This window comes from Chinchilla lanigera, unplaced genomic scaffold (assembly GCF_000276665.1).
Source record: "Chinchilla lanigera isolate Chin_1 unplaced genomic scaffold, ChiLan1.0 scaffold00070, whole genome shotgun sequence".
NCBI lineage: Eukaryota > Metazoa > Chordata > Mammalia > Rodentia > Chinchillidae > Chinchilla > Chinchilla lanigera.
The window spans coordinates 6,899,410-6,920,844 of NW_004955471.1; the positions used below are offsets into that span (position 1 = coordinate 6,899,410).

Consider the following 21,435-nt stretch of genomic DNA (forward strand, 5'->3'; position numbering starts at 1 on the left):
ACACTGGGTGCTGTGTGTCCCTCTCCTCCCACAATATTTTGTACATAGATCCATTTATGCAATTATCTTTTTGTACTAAAATGATTTTGTGTTTCTCTACTTGATGCTTAAAGACTATAAGATGCTGCTGAAAGGATTGTATTTTTTCATCTGTGTGCAGTCATGAGCACAGCTAATAATCATCTTTTTATTTATAGCCAATATAGAAAATAAGATCTCAAAAAAACTTATTATTTGTATTCTGTTTAGTCATGTTTATGCATGATACATAATGCTTGGAACATTCTTAATAGAAAAAGGCTGGTAAGATTTAAAATAGAATGGCCTGATATCTCGTAACAATTACTAACTTTTATTGATAAAATAAGTAATGACCATAAAGGACAATGATGATCTAAAAACATCTGTGTTTTCCAAATTCCAGGGACACGTACATATGCAAAGGAGAAGTTTAGGAAGAAAGAGTTTCATTTCCTCACTCAAAACACAGGCAAAAAAATAAACAAAACCAGGTACCCTATTAAAATGCTCCTCCAGCCAGGGATTTAGCTCAGTGGCACAGCGCCTGCCTGGTAAGCATGAGGTCCTGAGTTCAATTCCCAGTACCCCTGCTAAAAAAGTGCATAAACAAAAAAATCCTCTCCAGATTTGCTCATACTACCACTCTATTCTTTCTTCTCTCCAAAGTAGCACAGTATTTTCTTTATTTCTGTATTTTCTGATTTCAAGCCACTGTTCTACAAAAGTACCTCCTAAATGACTATACTGTATGTTTGTTTCTCCTTCAGTTTCAAAACCAGTAAGTACTAATTACTTTTAAAATTAAGTGTCAAACGGTATCTGAGTTTAAATTTAGAAAATGAAATATTTAAAATCACAGCTGCACAGTCATTTAAAAAAAGCATTTAGTAAACAAAAACATGCCATATTCTTACAGTATAAAAACTCCTTGAAGAATGCTGCAGTTTAACGAATACTTTAAGGAATCAGTCTTACAAACATTTACACTATCATTCTCCTGCCTATCACAGAAAGCATGAAAGATATCAAAGATCACTTCTGAATTCTAAGAAGGAGACAAAATATCTCCACCACCCCCGAGCTGTCCAAATATACCAAAGAGTCAAAGGTAATGGCAGTAAGAAAAGGACGCTCCTCTACAACGGAAAACGACACTAGCTGACGTCAGTGCCAGGAGAACTTTTCACTGAGGAAGTGAGCTGGACTGAGAAGTATGGGAAGCACTGGGAGAGACGGGCACCAACCCACTGGTGGACACCAGACGAGGGTGGGACAGGGCAGCATGCTGCTGCTTTCAAAACGCCTTCCTTTTTGTTCTGTTAAGGAGCTATCCGTGTATCTGTATTTAGCTGAGCATTCCCGGAAACAGAGTTTCAAGCAATTCCTTCAAGCCATCAAACCATTTTGGAAGAACAGACTACAACTGTTTTAAATGAGAATTAACTGGGCCTAGACTAGAATTCAGGGTAGGGAACCGTAAACCTGGAATGGAGCTAATTGGCAAAGCTATGACAGAAATGTTAAACTAAGTAATGGTGCTGTAAGAAATAGGCAAGTATTTCTGGCAGCTGCTCCTGCTAGCAGGAGAAGTACTCTTGTAGTACGGATTATTAATAGTACTATACTTTGGAAAAGGCTGTCATTTAAACTGGGAAACTATCTCACTGAAATTAAAATGTAGAAGTATAATCTAATGTGATAAATAATCTAGACACCTATAAGAATAAGCAATAAAAATAATATTCCAAATAAATAATAATTACAAACACAAACATGTGCCATCTGTTAGTCTAAAAACACAGACCATAGTTTTAAGACCATGAGAGGGGATGGGATGCAGTTCAGTCACAAAGAACTTGCCTAGTATGCATGAAGCCCTGGGTTCAGTCCCCAGCACCGGAAAAATAAACCATGAAAGGAGGAGAAAATTATACTTGAAAATAATATAGGTGACAAGCATATAGCAAATATTATTTTCCAAAAGAAAAATAAAATCATCATAAACAAATACTTTTTGATCTTGTACTTCCACTTTTTGCATGATGTCTTATGCCTAAGCAGTATTTTTTCAAAATGAAAAGGAAGTCATTTGATGGAAAATCTATAAATAAAAATGAAGTACACAGATACAATATTAACTGAAGTCCACAAAATGTTGCCACGGTGGGAATAAACTTGCTTAAAATCTGATTTGTCTTTAATAACATTAGAAGGCCCTCATGTTGTGTCTTAATTGGTATAATTTTTCTGGAAAAGAATTACGCAATAGTTATCAGGAATCTAACACAGTCACAACACCTCATTTAGTAATTCTATTTCTAGTAATCTGTGCATAGTAACGTGTTTAAAGATTTAGGTATAAAAATATTCAAAGCAGGTCATACTACCCAAGAAATCAACCGTAGTAGAAAAATTAAGATACATTCATATGCTAGACCATACACCATACATGGTGTGTAAAATTCTGAACCCTTAAGTGTCGTGGGTAAACATTAGCAGTATATTAAAGATAGATTAAAGTCACAATTTTGTTTAAAAACAATTAAATGCTTAAAAACTACGACGGAGGTTTATTTCCGAACACTGCGGCTACTATTAATTTTGGAAATTGTTAAGGAAAATATTTTCTGGTTTTGTATTTTGAGCATGTCCTATTTTTATAAAGACTAGTACAAGATAATATCTTGAGAAAAAGTTCACTATTTAGCCACTTAACTCAGAATTTAGGGGATACTAAGTTACTAAATTTGGCAGGGTAATGACTCTTAAATTTGCTTTCCCAACAGAGCTTTCAATGGTTTGCATTTGAGGTATACACAAAAATCTTCATACAAATGACAATTTTATTGTTAAATAATTAAAGATGTTCCTTTCTGAAACAAAAGCAAGGTAACTGACAATTCTGGCAGACCTTGAAATATTCTGTAGCACATTGGACAGTAACTAAAAAGTGTTAATAGCCTAAAATCATATACAGTTTGGACTAACTTAAAGCTACATACACAAAAACAACAAATAAGTTTATCTCTGAATGACGAAATTAAAATTTGATATAAGCTTGTTTGTTATCAGTAACTTGACAATGAAGGAAACTTAAAGCCAACGTAGTCCTGCCACAAGGGGTGCTGCGCTGTCTGGCGGCACTTCCTGAATGACAACGGCCCTGTGCTGCATTCTGAAGATAATCCGTCAGCCACCCTGTTCTTGACTGTTCTCTGCCAAGGACAAAAACTGAAAGTATCAGCCCTCAGCTTGCAAAATGACAAAGAATAAGCAAGAATAAGAATACTTCCAGTTTTTTATGATTAATATCGTTACATACTATGTAGGATGACTTTTCAAGTGAAAAATTTTGAAAGCTTATACAAAAAATTCTAAACTTATAAAATACATTGGACACAAAAATTATTTGTAGATCACCTGTTTGAAACTTTGTATTTCTTCATACAAATAATGAATGTATTTCCTCATATTGCCTGCCAACATGATAGGCTCATGGGCCTTCCCTCCAAAGCAGTAACAATTGAAAGTAGCAGTTGCAAAGTGTTAAGCTAATAACAAAGTATGTATACAAGTCACAAAACACAGAGAAAGAATTGCTAGTACCTACAGAACCTGTAGATTAAATGTTAACTTTGGAATTTACCACGAAAATTGGGAGAATTAACTTATTTGAGTCTCAGTTTTCTTACCTACTAAGTGGAGACAACACAACTTTCAGTATTTTAACGATTAAATGAATTAATTTTTTAACGTTGGAACAGTGCCTACTATACATGCTAGGTCCTTTTTAAGTAACAGCAATCCTTAATAGGATTATTAAGCTAATATACATACTGCTAATAAAAGCAGTATGTTAAGATTACAGTGATTAGAAGCACAAAATTCTTCACCACATGACTACTAAAGAATTTGAGAAAAGTGCAATTTTCAAAGGAACAAATGGCCTAAAAGCTTTAGTAATCTTGAAACTTACATATAAGCAATTAGATATATGCACAATATTTATTGCAGTATTGTTATAATAGCAAAAATCTATTTTCAATGTTTTTGTAAATAAAGTTTTACTAAAACACAGTTATGCTCATTCATTTAAGTACAGTCTATGGTTGTTTGAGCTTTGCGGTCTTAACAGAGCTTACATGGTCTGCAGGGCCTAAATACTTACTAGCCCTTTGCAGAAAAGGTTTGTGGACCCCTGCTTCTAAGCTATCCACAAATTATGACAATATATTTTAATAAAAATAATTTTAAATGTGGTATTTGGGCAAGAACTCGATATAAAATATAGTCATTATAAAACTGTTTTCAACTAACAGAATGAGTTACGTATTTCACTACTGCCTGAGCTCCTCCATTTCAGATATACAAATCCTTGTGCCACAACCACACCCTGCCCTTCCTGTCAAAACTGTGCCATGTTCTCCAGCTTTGAGTTGCTAATGTCAGTCCTATACACCCAAGAATATATGAGGCACTCTAAAAGTAGTACTTGTCTATAAACTTGCACAGAAACCAGATATGGTAAAAAGTCCTATATAAACCAACAATCATATGCCATTTGGAGGTTTCTACTAATGCAGTATCTTTAAGAGAATATTCTAAAAGCTGGGCCTGGTGGCAATGGCCTATAATCCCAGTGCTCTGGAAGGCTGTAAGTAGGAACATCACAAGTCTGAGCCTCATCTCAAAATAAGACCCAGTCTCAAAATAAAAGATTAAAAATGGGCTGGGAATATAGTTCAGTGTGAAGCCCCTGGGTTCAATCCCCAATGGGGTGGGGGATAGGGAAGGGAATGAATGAAAATTCTAAATGCTTAGAAGTGCTCCAAACTAAAACCAAATCAGTGAAGGAGGGATATTCAAGCATTAAAAGCGATTTCTCTATGCACACACTATAATCAGTTATAAGATGTATCATCCTCTTATATACAACATGTGTCTTTATTTCACATGGGGTTAAACTTTGGAAAAATAATGCACCTTATGGTTTAAGAAACAGTATTAACATAATTAAAAGTATTCCAATTTCAAAGAAAAAAATAACTTCTCAATTATAGATATAGGTTAAATAAGTCCTGCAAAATTTCTCTTCCTGTAAAGATCAGGAGGTTTTCCCTTTCTTAGTTAAGTTACATCCCCAAATTTACTCAGCATTAATGAACCTGTAGAACTTCCTTTTAACAAGGATTCTAACTGGTATTAGTGATCAGGGAAGACAAATATGAGTAAAGTATGAGGATCTCAACACTAACATTTTCATTTAAAGGTAATTGATTAATAGCTAGATCTCTATGTATTTACTACTGCTACACTCAATCCAAAGTTTACACATTTCAGATGTGATCCTAAAAAAATTTATACAATAATAAATTGGACTACCAGTAGTAATAGTATACTTAACAATAAAGTAAACAATTTTTTTGAAATTTTGAAGAGATTAGCTATAACTATTATTTCAAAGAATTTTCATTTTTAAATTACTTTAAAGGAGCTGAACATATCTACTGTAGAGCTACGTAAGATGTCAGGTACAAATATGATTATGTAGCACAGCAAAGTCTTTTAAATATCTGATAAAAATATATTTTAAAGAGTCTGTCATAACCTTTATACTCTTTAGAACAAAGAGCACAAATTGATTAAGTAACAAAGAGAATGTAAACCTATCTAAATACTAGCTGTAAAATGGAGGGAGATATAGTTTTATAATCACTTTAACATTTCTAGTAAAGTCATTAAGTTATACAATAGCAAATTACTGGCAGACTGGCAGAGAAAAATGAATGTGTTATGTTTTCTAAATTTTCAGAACTTCTGTTTTCTAGTATGAATTTCCTTTTCACATTCAGTTCTTTGCTGTTATTACAACTACAAGGCTTCAATTTAACATAACACAGTAACCTAGAAAAGTCAAATTGAACAGTGACCCTACAAAGCCCTCAGGGAAAGATTTGAGGTTCTCTATTAATTTTTCTTAAATAATCATCTTCTATGTCTTTTAAATTTAATGTATATGTTAGAAGGCAGAGGTAGAAAACATTCACTGTGACACAATGGAGTAACCTCCCCACCTATGGTACTTAAGTTTACTGGAAACATTCAGCAACAGTACAAAATTAACTTTATTGTTTGTATCTTAAAAGAATTTCACATTTATTTTCCTCAATTTTTAACTTTATTTGTATTGGTATTTTCTTTTACAACTGTATTAAAATAATAAATTAGGTTATTAATGATTTTAAAGCTATTGGAGGCATACGTATAAAATGCTTAAATCAGAGTAACGACCTCATCCAGCAGAAGCTATAAAACTGACATGTGAAAGAAGACAAAACAGAAGAAACACTTTCTTGAAGACACAGTAAAGAAGAAACAAGAGGGCAGTAGGGATATTCATGCTCTAGTTTCAATGTTTAAACTATATTACAGTTAAACTACATTCAAATGCTTTCCAACATGGCTGCCACTTGTTTGGCATGGTAGAAACCACTTGAAAGGAACTAATTAAAAATCTATTTTTACAAAGGCTGTGTAAGTTCCACTACAAAGGAGAATCTCTTTATAAGAAGGAAAAAATATTTTTCCACAGTTAGGAGTATTCTATTTGTTTAACACAATGTTTCCCTTTCAGTTAAAAAAAAAAAAAAAAACACTAACAGCATGGACTATACACACTCAATTTCAAAACTACAGGGTGTGTGTGTGTGTGTGTGTGCTGGCTTCATGTGTTCATGCCACAAACATACTTTAGATCTAAAAATATATCACTCTAGTAAATAATCAAAAATGGCAATACTAAATAGTTCACAAAATACAATAACTGCTAATACTAACAGCTTCAAAACTTGACAGGAGAGAAAAACTAATGACATCCTGAAAAAATCCAATAGACCATAACTTGATTATATATTAGCACAAGTTCTACAAAATGTTTGTTCAGGATGGTCTATATATAACTGTATCGTAACTGCCACACAATTGTTAAGATGCTATTTTTGTTTTATATAACAGCAAAAAGTTATGTCTCTATTAAGTTTCAATTTAAGAAAGAGCAATTTGAAAATAATCCACTTTAAAGGGCTAAATAAGCCTAAGGACCAAGAGTGCTCTTTAACTGAGCTGAATGCTGCATTTTCCATGTTTAAGACGAGTATCACCAGCCTTTTGCTTTTCATAAAAAAATCACAGCTACAAATTCAGGGCTTTAATATTGTTAGCATTATTTCAAAATGTTTCTTTTTCACCTTTACCAATTTTAAACAAGCTTGTTGGATTCTAATCTCATGAAAAAAAGGAGATAAAAAGGTAGGCTGGGTAGGTAATCCTCCCTTTAGGCTCCATACCATATTGTAAAGCTATCGTTTATGTAAGTTTTCACAGGCTATACAATACATTATTTGTCTTAGTTATAAATACCAATTGAAATTTGAAGCATTCTTCAGTAAGGAAGGCAAAAGTATGTCATTTAAATAAACATTCACATTTTTCAAATGTGTAAGACTTACCCGTCTTCGACAAAAGGGGAGGCCTTGGGCAATGATGCTAATGCTAAATATCTTCATCACAGTTTGATGTGGTAGAGGCTCTTTTGCACTTTTAAGATCAACAGGAACCAAGCCATGGTTTAGAGTAGCTTTTCCTGGTTTTGACATTTTAAAACTCCTCTTGGTTGATGAATACTGTCTACATGTAATATAGGCACATTACTAAAAACTCTACCCACCAAATTAAATATATATATACATTTTTAAATGATAATTTTAAAAGGCTGGGAATCCAAGGCCTGCTGCTTTTGTCTTTCAACCTTCTCCTACCAAATGTCCTGACCTGTCTGAGGCTTGGTGAAGTGCAAACTATCCTAGAATAGCCAGGAATTATAAACTACTGAAGTGAAAGCTCCTGCTGCTGCCAGTCAAACAGCTGGTGAACCTCCCATACAGTCAGGAAAGCAAATGTGACCAAAGCAGGCCTGTGCTGTAGGGTCCTTTTCACATTTCTTTTACACAGAACAAAGCAAAACAACAATAAGAAAAAAACACAACACTGTCTCACCTCTTGTATGTTTTATTAAGTCAACATTAATACTTAGGAATGCTTTAAATTCTACCTCAAATTTAAGGAGAGTGTTTATGCATAGTGAAAAATATATATTTATCTGTTCTACCTTAACTATATTAAAGTGTGCATTATTTTCAAGTGTTCATCTTGACAGTGCTCTAACGTACTATTCTCTATCTCGCACTCATTAAGACAGTAAACACACTCTAGCTCTATTAATAACTGCTCATATTAATCTTCTTACTAAAAATTTTGTTAATTTCAGTTCAATCTGTAATTGTGAAAATCTCATAGATTCTGCTTGAAAATATTAACAGTCACGGGACTGATTAAAGATAAACACAAAAAAGCTGTTTACAAAGTTGTCCATGATGACAAGTAATCAAATCCTATGTCACTTAATGACAGGGATATGCTCTGAACAACGCACTGTTAGAAGGATCACAGAATGTGCCTACTAAAAGGGTAAGGTCTTATGGTACCACCTCCATACAAGCAGCATTTTATCACTAAAATATCACACAGTACATGACTACAGTAAAATGGGTAAAAACTAACTAGCCCACTGCAAATCCCTAGTGCCTAATTTCTGCAACACAACATAGATGAATTGTCCTAAAACACAGAGAAGAAATCTGGGATATAACTGACTACCTGAGGACTTTCAATAGCTCCACAATACCTAAGACAAAATTTAGAGGTAAAGGGTCTCTTCAAAGTGGCCCCAACAAGTTTTTCCCACATTATTTGAAATACTTCCCTGAAGTAACCACTTATGCAAGTGTTAATTTTGATACCACCTTCTGAATTTAAGCCCAAAAATTAGATTGCTAAAGATAAGAAAAAAGCTTGATATGAAAATTAATAGTCCTAATAGATAGTAAAAAATAAACTGAACTATCCTTTCCCCATAATGTTTAGTTAACTAGTTTGTTCTACCCTCTTCTCTTCTTTTTTTTCTTCTAGTAGCTGACCTTGCCTTCCAATGGCTTTTGTCTTATTTCCTTTTTGTTATACTTTGGAGAGATCTACCTTTTTGTAACATAAAGTGGGCTACAGAGAAGACAACTTACATGTAAGAAATATTCTCAGTCTTGATGCCATGCTTTTAAGAGTACATCTTTTCTGCAGGCCACAATTTAAAACACAGAAATGCAAAATCATACACAAAGGTGGTATTTTTAGTGACACAAAGTCAATTTTTCCAAAGGAAACATATACAAGGTCGATAAGCACATGAAAAACGTTCAGTGTCACTAAGTATTAGGGAAATGCAAATCAAAACCACAATTAGCTACCACTTCATATTCATTAGGATAGCTATTTCTTTTTCTTAGAAAAGACCTCCCCCTAAAACAAAAACAGGTACTGGCAAGGATATGGGAAATGGGAAGCCTTGTGCATTGCTGGTGTGAATGTAAAATGAATACAGCAGTGTGACAGCTCCTCAAAAAAGTTAAACACTGACTTACCACATGATACAGCAGTTCTACTTTTAGATATACAGTAGACCTGGAAGAATTAAAAGAAGGGACTTCCATCCCTGCACGGGATAGCTGTGCGTCCATGTTCTAACAGCATTATGCACAACAACAAGAAGATGAAAGCTACCTAAATGAACACTGATTGGTAAGGTTAAATAAAGGACAGTATGGAATATAACTTAGCCTTTAAATAAAAGAGAATACTGACCACACTACAACATGAATACACCAACTTCAAAGGCATCATGCTAAGTGAAATAATTCAGTGAAAAGGAGGATAAATACTTCAGGATCACACTTAAATGAGATGTTCAGAATAAACCTGGAGACTAAAGTAGAAGAGTAGTTGCCGTGGGGCAGGGAAGAGGAAGCCAAGGAGTCAGTGCTAAACTGGCACTGAGTTTCAGTTGGAGAAAAAAATGAAGAAATTCTTGGGACACCAAGTGGTAACAGCTGTATAACACTGTGTATCAGTGCATTTAATGTCACTGAATTATATATTTAAATATGTTAAAATATTAGATTTTATGTTAGAGGTGTTCAACCACAATAAAAAATTTTAAATTTAAAAATAAATGAGAATAGAGCCCTCATCACCAAAAAAGTCCCCTAAGAGCTCAGGTTAGGAAAGAGGAGCTAATATGAGGCTACTGGGAATCTATCAACATGTAAGACAGGAAGAAAGTGAGGCTGGTATTACAGCCTGGTATTACATGTCTATACCACCACCAGCCTACTACCGCTCATCAGAATAAATACGCCCAGCCTCATGCCTGTCTCAGAACTCCCTAATTTTCACTTTACTTTCCAACATAAGACTAGCAGTTTCATTTGTATAACAACCTTCAGTCACATCGTCTCTCTCATTTAAGAATTCCTTTCCTCCTCATTACTGTCACTATCTACTTTGTTAATATTACGATATAGTTTTACATACACAGATTTCTTACTCTCAACAAGATGCTTTCCCTTTCTCCTCCCTCCGCCTTCTCCCTTCTGTAGTGCTAGAGATTGAATCCAGGGCCTCACACATGCTTGGAAAGTACTGTACCACTGAGCTGTAATCCTAGCCCTCAGTGATAACCTTTTAAATCAATGAGTTCATTACTTCCCTTCAAATTCCTCTTTCTGAACTACAAAGAAGACATAATTTAAATTACATGATACTCTAATGCTGAAAAACAGAATTACTACATTCTGTAATTTTAAATTTTTTGCACAGAATAACAAATTACACCAGGTATAAAGAAACACACCAGTAATCCCAGCACTCTGGGAGGCTGAGACAGGAGGGTCAAAAGTTCCAGCCCAGCCCAGGCAACTCAGTAACTTTGTAAGACCCTTTCTCAAAAATAAAAAGCTTAGTGTGACAGTCCTGGGTTAAATCTACAATCACACACACACACAAACTACAACCTTAATTTTACTCAATCATTTGGTTAATGGAGATAATATAAATATATTTTTTTTACTTTTAAGTATAAAAACCCCACAGAACTTTAAGGTTATATGTATTTACATGCACATATTTTAAAGATAGGGCAAGTCTTTAATCTCTTGAAAGAGATCTCTAGTTCAGAGATCTGTTCCTAAGGGGGAAGAGAGATTTGAGTTGAAAAGAACTTGGACTGGGAAATCTAAAACTAACATCAAGGGGCTGGGGATTTAGCTCAGCGGCAAAACGCCTGCCTGGCAAGCGCAAGGTTGTGAGTTTGGTTCCTGGTACTGGAGAAAAACCAAAAAAAAAAATTAAAAAAAAAAAAATAAATAAAACTAACATCAAGTTTTCATTTCTCTGTTCAAAGTATGACACAAAACAAAATTTTCCAGTTTCAGATTTACAAGTATAAGAGAAGGCAGGAGAGAAATGAAGGTTGAGTTTTATACTAGATACCAACTGATGACATTCTAATTCAACTCCTTTTTAAATTGGTCAATAGCTGCCCTCAACTGGATTTCATAGGGCATTACAACTCCAGGAAACCCAACGCTAAAGAGAAGTATTACCTGTTACAAAGCATTCTTTGTATTTAAAAAAAAAAAAAAAAGAGTCAATTTTCAAGATTACGCAAAGTGAGTTCTACCTTTAAAATGCAGAAACTACAGATTTCATCTTTTTTGAACAATTCAAGAAACAGTACTTCTGAAGCTATGTTTCCAACAGTATGGAAAGGAGGACAACACCAAACCTACCAATAGAGAAAACTCTAGTCCTTGGGGGAAACCTGACAGGGTACACAAGAACGCCAACTGTTATTACTAAAGATTAAAGTCTTTAATTTCAGTCTACTTTAAAAATAGTTAAAATACATAGGCTTAATTATAACTTCTACTTCCAATCTCCCCCCCACTCCCAAACTGAGACTCTTCAAAACAGACAAGCTCTTTTCAAGATGATCCCAAAATACTGAAGGAGAACAGTCTGGCAGGTGAACACGCACCCTGGAACCACACTGCCTTAGAGAACCCTGGCCCTACCCAGTACGACCTTAATCCCTGCTTCCATCTCACCTATACAGTATCCGCCTCGCACAACTGTGCTGAGGACTGACTTAGTGTTAGCACACAGAACAACGGCACACATCATTACCGTTCACCCAGTACTGTTCAACTGTCACTATGATTACTATTGATACTAGCAGGATTGAAAACTCAGCTACAGTTTTGAACATTACATTTTTATTTCTAAAATCACTAGGAAAGCAGGCAGAGATTCTAAAATTCACCTGTAATGATTTGGGAGTTTATTTTAAAACACAGTATCTACACATTCCAGGTTTCCATTAATTCTATCAAAATTTTAACCTAAAAATGAAGCTGTAATATCTCAGCTGTGGTATCTTCACATTTAAGATTCCAAGTCTCAAATATGCAAGAAGAGTACATGAGAGAACTTGTGGTACAGAGAAGGTCTCTATACAAGATCATTTATTTTGCACAGCTATCACTTTCTGATTTTCATCTGAAAGTTTGCATGGGCAGAAATTACTACGTATGATATTCAAATATCACATGTAACAAAGTATCACCAATTGAGCATTTGGATTATAGATCCAAGTACTCCCATTCTCCTGTAACAACAAAAAAAGTACAGTTATGCAATTATTCTGGGTTTCTGCCTTCTTCATCACCATACAAAAGGCTTGGGTTGAACTGGTACTGACGAAAGGGCACAGCCTACAGCAGCACAAAGATTTTCCATAAACTACAGAGTTCCTGAGTCAGCCAGCTAACACTTAAAACAACTTTAGTGTGGAGACAATTCTCACTGGGTGGCCCAAGACCATGAACCTCTGCATTCAACCTATCTTCCTACCTCAGTCTTCCAAAGAGGTGGGACTACAGGACCACACCCAGCTCTAAAAACAAACAATCTGATGTGGTCAGTTTTCAGAGCCTCACCTCTAAACTTGTGATTGGGAAGCTATTAATATATGCTATTTAAATTCAATATTGTTCATTGATTCTGTGGATTTAAACAATATGGGATTTATTCTTGTATAAAAAGAACATGACAGACGCTAAATATTACACCAATACAGTACAAGAGTGTTGTCAAAATCCAAGTCAGTATCCTTTTGATAGAGATCATGGATTATCAAGGACTCCCAATTACTGAGGGATACAGAGTAGGGAACATTATCTTCTGGGCCCAGACAGCTTTAGTCTTTCCTAGTACCTTAGACACCACAGTGTTAAAGTATGCCCCTTGAAGGCAATTCATGTACAAAAATGGAGCAAACAAAATGAAAAGGAAAGCAATCTTACAAAAATCAAGAAATTATATTCTCTTCTTACTGATATATGAACTATCAAGCTTACATTAATAATAACTGTAAAAGAAATCCAACAATGTATCATTATGTCCAGTGTAGAATGTAAGATCTAGCATGAAAAAAAAATTTATGTGACATACATTTAAAATTTTCAGTATTCATAAAAGGATAAGATAAAAGAAGAAGAACGTTTTATGGAAATTAAAAATCATTTAAAATGATTCCTTAGAAGTTCTAGAAATATATTTACATGCTTAGAGGACTCACTAAAATAATTTCTAATTATAATATTATTGCAAAATCATAATCATGTGATCATTCAATGGCTCATGTATATTACTGTACTTTTTTTTTTAATTTTAGAAATAAAAGGAGGAAAATACTAACAGACCGACAACATTTTACAAAATAGCATAGGATCAGTACAGACATTACAGAGTTACAAACAGAGTGGTAGGGAATTAACAATGCTTATTGTATTACATATTGATATCTTCAATGTAGTTTCTCATGAAAACACATATAGACATACAAAGCTAATCAACCAATGCCTCACTGACAGTTTCTTTCAGCAAGGAAATACAGGACAGTAGAACACCCGTGTTAACTATCCTGCATATACATATATACAAACTTTCTCCTTCTTTCCCTTCTCTTTTCCCATATCCCAGTTATCCTTTAGCTATGAGTGCTTTCCTATCAATTCTCAATGTCTATCATATCTCCTAGATTGAATTAACTCTTTCAGGCTTTACACTAGAGAAACAATGCGGTGCTTGCACATGTATGTTTGATTTATTTCACTTATGAGTATGGTCTCTAGTTGTGACCATTTGCCTATAAAAGCCTTGAGTTTATCTTTCTTTACAGCTGAGTAATATTCCATTATATAAAAGTACCACAATTTTCTTATCCAATCCTCAGTGGATGGACATTTGGGTTGCTTCCACATTTTAGCAATTACAAATTGTGCTGCTATGAACATGGGTGCACATACTATATTACTGTACTTGCCTGCTAATTTTCTTTATTTGGGCACCAAGGATAGGCTCTAACTAAAGAGAATTTAGTTTTGGTTTAAAACAGCACATACAATATACACAGATATAAATATATAAAATTACAATATATAAATGACAATATATAAAAATGTAATTGGATTTTGACAAAGTAAAATCACTGCACATAAATCTGTGCATAGAGGTAAATATAGCATTTTCAAAATAAAAATGTTAGAATACATTAAGTATTCTAACTGTTTTGATTTTTGTAATCAGGATGCCACTGCTGGACATTTAGGCTGTCTCAGAATCTGTCAGAAATTTCCATTTATTTACATCAGCATAGGAAGAATATTGGGTGGACTTTAAATTATAGTTTCCACCCCATCACCAGCTGGTAATCATCTCAGACTTCAGACTTCTGTTATGAGGGGCTGGACCAGAGGACTAAGAATGAGTTGCTGTAGCTCTGAGAACATATTAAAGGAGCTGAGGATGTGTACAGTGGTAAGTATGCATGAGGCCTTGGGTTTGATCCCCAGTATCAAGAGGAAAAAATCAAAACCAAAAACCAGAGGGCATATTGAAGTTCTAACAGCATTAGGTATACATACAGCCTTCCTGGAATGTGTTGGACTGTCAAATAGGTACACATTCCTTTATTACAGTATAGTTGTAGTAAAGTTAATAGTCTTTCAAAATGCATCCAAATAAAATTCACTGCTTCGATGTCATTATGCATATCTTCTAAAACCAGGCATTATGCATGTGTTGTAGAGACATATTTATGTTATATAAGAAAATGTTTTATTTGAAAAGTTACAAGCATAATGATTTTTTAAAGCCTGATTAAAAGATGAAATTCAAGAAAAAGCATCATCAGTGTTTTTCTGATTCCATATTATAATACAATAATCTGTATATTCTTGTTTTCCTTTCCTACCTACCTTAGTGGTGCAGACAGTGAAATACAAAACACATTTGATTTTTTTTAATAAGTAAGGTTTGGATTTTAATTCTATATTTGTATATTTAAGATCATTAGTTAACTTTAAGATGAGATTTTTCCTCATTCTTTCATCAGACATTTAAAAAATATGTGAGCTAAAATAAAAATCCAACCAGTACATTAAATTCTGAAAATATTTCAGAAATGTCCAGTATGAAGTCCTCAATGAGTATAACATAATTTACCTCATGATTCACTTTAACTCGTGTGTCTGTAGTGTGTTACCCCAGCTGTTAAAGTGGCCTTATACAGCTGCTCACTAAGAATTTAGCTGATGATTATTATAGTTACACCTTTAAGTCAACTATGACAAAAATGACATAGATATTACAGGTATTTCAGTCATGTAAAAACTTCAAGTGATGATGGAGTAATTTAAAGCAACTTAATTTTCCAGTTTTCAAAACAAAAATTTATTTAAGTGTAAGAAAGACAAAAACTTAACAGTTTTAAGGCACATCATTTATATTACTTTTATGAACAACTTTTCATTTGAAATAAATTGAATGTTACTTATTAATCATTTATTCCTTCTGTACAAATTATAAAGACTGTTGCAGACCAGGGAGTTATAAGTGACATAACACTAGTATCTTTAAAAGAGAGTTAACACAGTTAACAATAAATAATGTAGATGATCTTGTTATAAGGTTTTTAAAACGAAACTAAGGTATAATGCAAGAAGCTCACCAATCTGATACATAACAAGGTTTCTCCTATGAAAACTAAGAAGCTAAATTTATAGAAATGTAAAATAGCTGGCAAAGCTAAGACAATTTTAAAAAGTAATATAGGGATGAGGGGGAAGGTAACTATATATCACTACTGAGTTTCTGAAGCAACTATAAATAAAAATCAATTGTTTTAGCAAGCAAAACATATTACCACAACCTGACACATAATTTTCACTAATATGCTATGAAAGCATGTGGTTTACTGCCACTGAAAGCACTTCAGCAGGGGCCAGCCCCTACCGGCACAGGCTCCAGGGAATAGGGCCCCTGGCGCCCGGGAATCTGCATGGCGGGGTGCGCTGGCCTGTGGGCCGGTCCCTAGCCATGCAGGCACCCGGGAGGCAGGCCCCCGGTGCCCGGGAAGCCATGTGGCGGGGTGTACCGGCCTTTGGGCCTGCCCCTACTGGTGCAGGCACCCGGGAATAGGGCCCTGGCGCCCAGGAAGCTACACAGCAGGGTGTGCCAGCCTTTGGGCTGGCCCCTAGCCGCACAGGTGCCCAGGAAGTGGGCCCCTGGCACCCAGAAAGCCACACGGTGGCGCGCTCTGGGACACGCCATTCCTCAAACCAGCCACTGCCAAGGAGTCGAGAGCTATCATGGCACAGAGAAGTAATGACACAATTGGCCTGCCATGCGCCGGCTGTGAAGGCCCACCCACAGACATGTGTAAACCATCCCGACATGGAGAAACCCTTGGGAGTATATGCCACACAACAGGTCACTCTTGCCCCTGCCACTGAGAACCAGAAAGGTCCAGAGTCAAAGGAAGAGCAGCTTCTGAAAAAGGACTCAGAGAACACAAGAATACAGACTACGTCCAAAGACTCAGAGGTCTAGATGACCAGGGTCATGAGAGCCATTTGGAAGCCAGAAACCAGGAGGACCTTGCCCAATACGTGGGGAGACCACCCCCCCCCCCGGAAGCCATTCTTCCCTTGACAATACAGGCTGTGGCAGAGGAGCACGTGGAGCTCCAGAGAGGTCTGCACCAACATTCCTGCAGTCTGTGCTGATGGTTGGGGAGAGGACACTAAGTGGTTGCGGAGTCCCAATGTGCTGGGAGGCTGGAGAGAAGCAGCTATAGAAAGGGCTTTTTCACCCCAGATGGCTCACTTGAGATGCTAGTAAGAGTTGCCTCCTCAGTATTCTATAGCCATGACAAGGAAGAGGCCAAGGAGAGAAAACAAAGAGACGGAGAAAAAGCAGCTGCTTTTGCTGCAGCACTAAAAGAAACAGACCCTAAGTCTGATTCTCAGGGCCCCAAGAACTTGACGACTACATTCATCTGCTACCACTGTTAAAAGCCAGGCCACCTCAAGAGGAACTGCCCTAAGAACCCCCTGGGCCATGCCCTGAATGCAAAGGTGACCACTGGAGGTCTGTCTGCCCTCTGAAGCAGAGGCCCCAGAGCTCAGACCCATCCTACCAGTTAGTCCAACAGGAATGAGGGGGCCCAGGGCATACTCTGCCTTCTCCCTCTGGCCAGACCATCATCTCCATGGAGGAGCCCTGGGTAATCATGACTATGGAGGAACAAGAAAACAGCCTGTTGTTAGACACAGATGCAAGTCTCTCGGTCCTTCTTTTCAATCCTGGCCATCCTTCCAGCCGTCACACCTCAGTGAAAGGAGTCACTGGTGAGAAGGTAATCCGCTATTTTTCACAACCCTTAGGCTGTAAGTACTTGTTAGATCTTTCTTGCATATCTCTTGTCTTCCTGAGAAACCACTTTGAAGATACCACCATGTAGTACAGCAGCCATTGATATTTTCCTACTAATCTGTCCATAACTCTGTAATGTTTGTATTGTTCCTATGCTATTTCATAAATGGATGTATGTTTATTATTATGTGTTTCCAACAACAACCATTGAGAATAGTCAATGAATATTCAATTGGTCACTCATGTATAGCTCTATTTATTTTCCTTAGAAGCCACTTTGAAGATACCAAAGTATAGTACAACAACTATTGATAATAACCTACCACTTTTGTCTATAGCTCACTATTATTTGTCTGTTTTCCTGAGAAACTATCTTGTAGATAACAATATGTAAAACAATAACCATTGATAATTTCCTACCACTTTGTCTGTAATTTGGTAAGCCCCGCCATTACTATGTTATCCTTCTTTTACTCTTTAAAATAATAAAAAAAAATAAAGTACTTCAGCAAAAAGTTTAAATATAAGATTATTTGCTCTAAATAAAGAAAATAAGAATAGAATGATGCTATACAAAACATTTAAGGATCTCATTCCTTGATGTGCAGAAGGTTAATACCACTGGGCTCTCAAAATTATATATTCAACAAAACACTCTCGCATAAACATAATTAATTTTTGGCTAAAGTTTAAAATATCATTCTTTCCAATAAGTAAAACACTAAATGGCTATCAAGAATGATTAAAAACAAACAACACTCAATCCCTATAATTATTGAGTATCCCTGAAACATATTGGGATAGAAAGAGGAAGAGGTCTAGAGATGCTGGCCTCAAGACTCTCAAAGAGATACACAGAAAACAACAAGGAAGGCTTGCAGTGACAGAACCTAGAAAATACATGGTTTTGGGACAATGATGAGGCGAACACAACACTGTTAGGGTTTCTAGTAGTGCTTTACTTCACTTAATCATCATGAAAAGACTGTGAGGTCTCATTATCCTATTCTTTACAGATAAAAGGTTTGAATTTTTTTCCAAGGGAATATAGCTGCCAGGCAACAGTGAGATTGTAACCCTGGTAGATTTAGTTCCTAAACTCAACTTTTGCAACAAAATATCCATGCTACTCTACAGAATGCTAAATCCCAACTTAGTTATAAGTAATTTATGTTACTTCCTTATCCTAGCTGTTTGAAGAGTCACTTATTTCTGTTCCAGATGCATAAAATTTGCCAGATAACTGAGTTCTAGTTATCTGAAAGAGTATTATAGGACATTTACATATTTTATATGTACGGAATCTGTTTTAACATGCCCTATTTTTCTATGAAGTCCCCAAGCCGGGGAGGGAGTTATTAAAAGCAAAGATACTAAAAGATCCTACAGCAAATTGTGTTCTCAAAAACAGCCTCAATGTCTCCTATCTTGCATGCTATTCCTGCAATGTGACTCTGACATTTCTCCCATTTTGTAATAGAGACCATGTCCTCTTCCTTAAGAATCTGGCCAGACTTTTCTGACTATTTCAAACACTAGAGAAGAGAAAAAGAGATTGAGTTTCTACCTTGCTTGCTGAAACACCCTTGTGGTAGTCCTGATATGCTGTTTAAGTAGTCTGCTCTAAGATCATTAAGACAAGAAGTTCAAAATAACCAGGTAAAAATGGAAAAGTCTAAGACTATATGAAAAAAAAAGATTCCTGGTCAACCTTCAAATGTCCTAGACCAGCGATGGCGAACCTATGGCACACCTGCCACAGGCGGCTGTTTGTTACCACTGAAAGCTCTAAAACATTCACTATCACTGCCGTAGACCCCTGTTCTTTCACCTACAATTATACTTTACAGCCCTAATTTACCAGTGCCCAGGTGAAAGCACTTCTCACATTGCTAGCCTACAGTAGCAGAATTAATAAATCAAATCATTTTAGTTTGTTACAATCTACGAAACTATTAGGTGTTTTGCCACATGGCAGCAGGTAACTGAAACAGCTCACAAAACAAGGAACATCAAGAACTCTGGTCTGTGTACTATAAAAGCCATCACACTGGGGTGTTAATTTCAAATTTAACAAGAATGGAAAGGACAAAATGAAAGGGTGAGTCGCTTTTTTGAGGGTGGCAAAAATTTTGGTGTTAATTTCCCACCTAGCTATTTCTATAATAAAACTCAAAATGAAAAAGTTACACACTTTGACTTGAATTTATATCCAAACCAGTCTGACATAAAACAAAGAAAAAAAAAATCAACCCACTTTTAAATTTCTTAAAATCATGGGTTGTCTTTATTTCACATAAACTTAAATGAGCAAGCAGGTAAAATGTTAAAAAAAAAAAAAAAAAAAACCAAACAGATCAGACTTAAGACCTGGAAAGCCCACTTACAAGGAGCACCTGATTTTTGTCATTTAAAGTATATGGGCCCAGTAAAGACTGACATTCCTATTTCTGGAAAGAAAAAAAATCAATATTCTCATATATAGACTTTCCAGATTTTTAAATGTTAAGGAATTTAAATGAGTTTTAAAAAATATTAGATGAGTACGGGATGTGATGGCACACCTCTGTAATCCCAGCGCTAGGAGCTGGCAGGAGGATCACTGGGAGTTCTGGGTCAGCCTGGAATACAAAGTGAGTTCAAGCCTGAACTGCATAGCAAAACCATGTCCAAAAAACCAAAAAGAAAAAAAGATGAGCTAATAGTTTACAATATCTGTTCTGTTACCTTTGGAGTAAAGAAGCATAAAAATATAAAAATGAGAGATTACTGACATCTAAGAGGTAGAAAATATTAACCCTTTCTTAAAGTTGTAATCACCTTTTCTATATCAGGTTAACAGAATAAAGTGAGAACAGGAAATAAACCCCACAAGTGAAATTAATTGTAGGTGATAAACACTACAGATGTACCTTAGCACGTTTACATTTTTCACTCATTAAACCCTAAGAAAGATGGTATCATCATGGTGAGGTACAAAGACTCTGGAACATTGAATTCACAATGTGGACACATGCAGCCAGCACTTATAGCACAAGAGGAACCCTCGCGCTTCACTGTGCGCCAGTGCCTTCCTCACACCCCAGCCCTTCTTGGCACTGGGTTCCAACAGTCGGAAACTGACCACACAGAGACACAGGAAACTGCAGCATTTACACTTTGAAAGTATAGCATCTCCTAAAAGCAACTGCTATTACAAAAGCAGAGAAGCCACCTTTAATTGCATCTGGAAAAAATACCTGGCAGGACAAGGCACATTTGAATAAAGTAGGCTGGGGGTAGGGGGAGAATCTACACATCATCTTTAACCCTGGTGATCCATGAAAAGAGTATCACTCCTCTATATACATTTCATATAACGAGAGGTTAAAGTCAGAACACACAGTACACCCCTAACAATAATACTAATAGGTGAACTCAAGTTAATAATCTATGCCAGATGCAGTTAACAGTCACACCAACAATTTACAAAATGTGTTCTCTAAAGAGTATACTAAATGGAGATAATTTCAACTTTCCTGAAACTACTGTCTCATTCATTTACAGCCATCTCTTTACTGTAAAAAACTTAGATATTTTCTCTTACATCAAGCAATAATATCAGAATTGCTGCAGATGTACCAAAGAGAATGTTCTATTTATTCCAGTTTACTTAGTTCAAGAACACCAAATATCATTAAGGAACAG

At 35.7% G+C, this 21,435-nt stretch overlaps 1 protein-coding gene across 3 annotated transcripts in view; it reads right to left on the reverse strand.

Moving 5' to 3' along the window:
* The window catches only part of Fbxw7 (F-box and WD repeat domain containing 7, E3 ubiquitin protein ligase), a 174,132-nt gene that overhangs the window by 46,951 nt on the left and 105,746 nt on the right, over window positions 1-21,435 (reverse strand). Inside the window, exon 1 of one of the 3 annotated variants that reach the window (XM_005400901.2) lies at window positions 7,530-7,874. The exons of the other annotated variants lie outside the window; for them this stretch is intronic. Coding sequence (XP_005400958.1) covers window positions 7,530-7,676 — 147 coding nt within the window. The 5' untranslated portion in view covers window positions 7,677-7,874. Of the gene's footprint in view, window positions 1-7,529; window positions 7,875-21,435 lie in introns of those variants that run through there. 3 annotated transcript variants of the gene reach the window in all.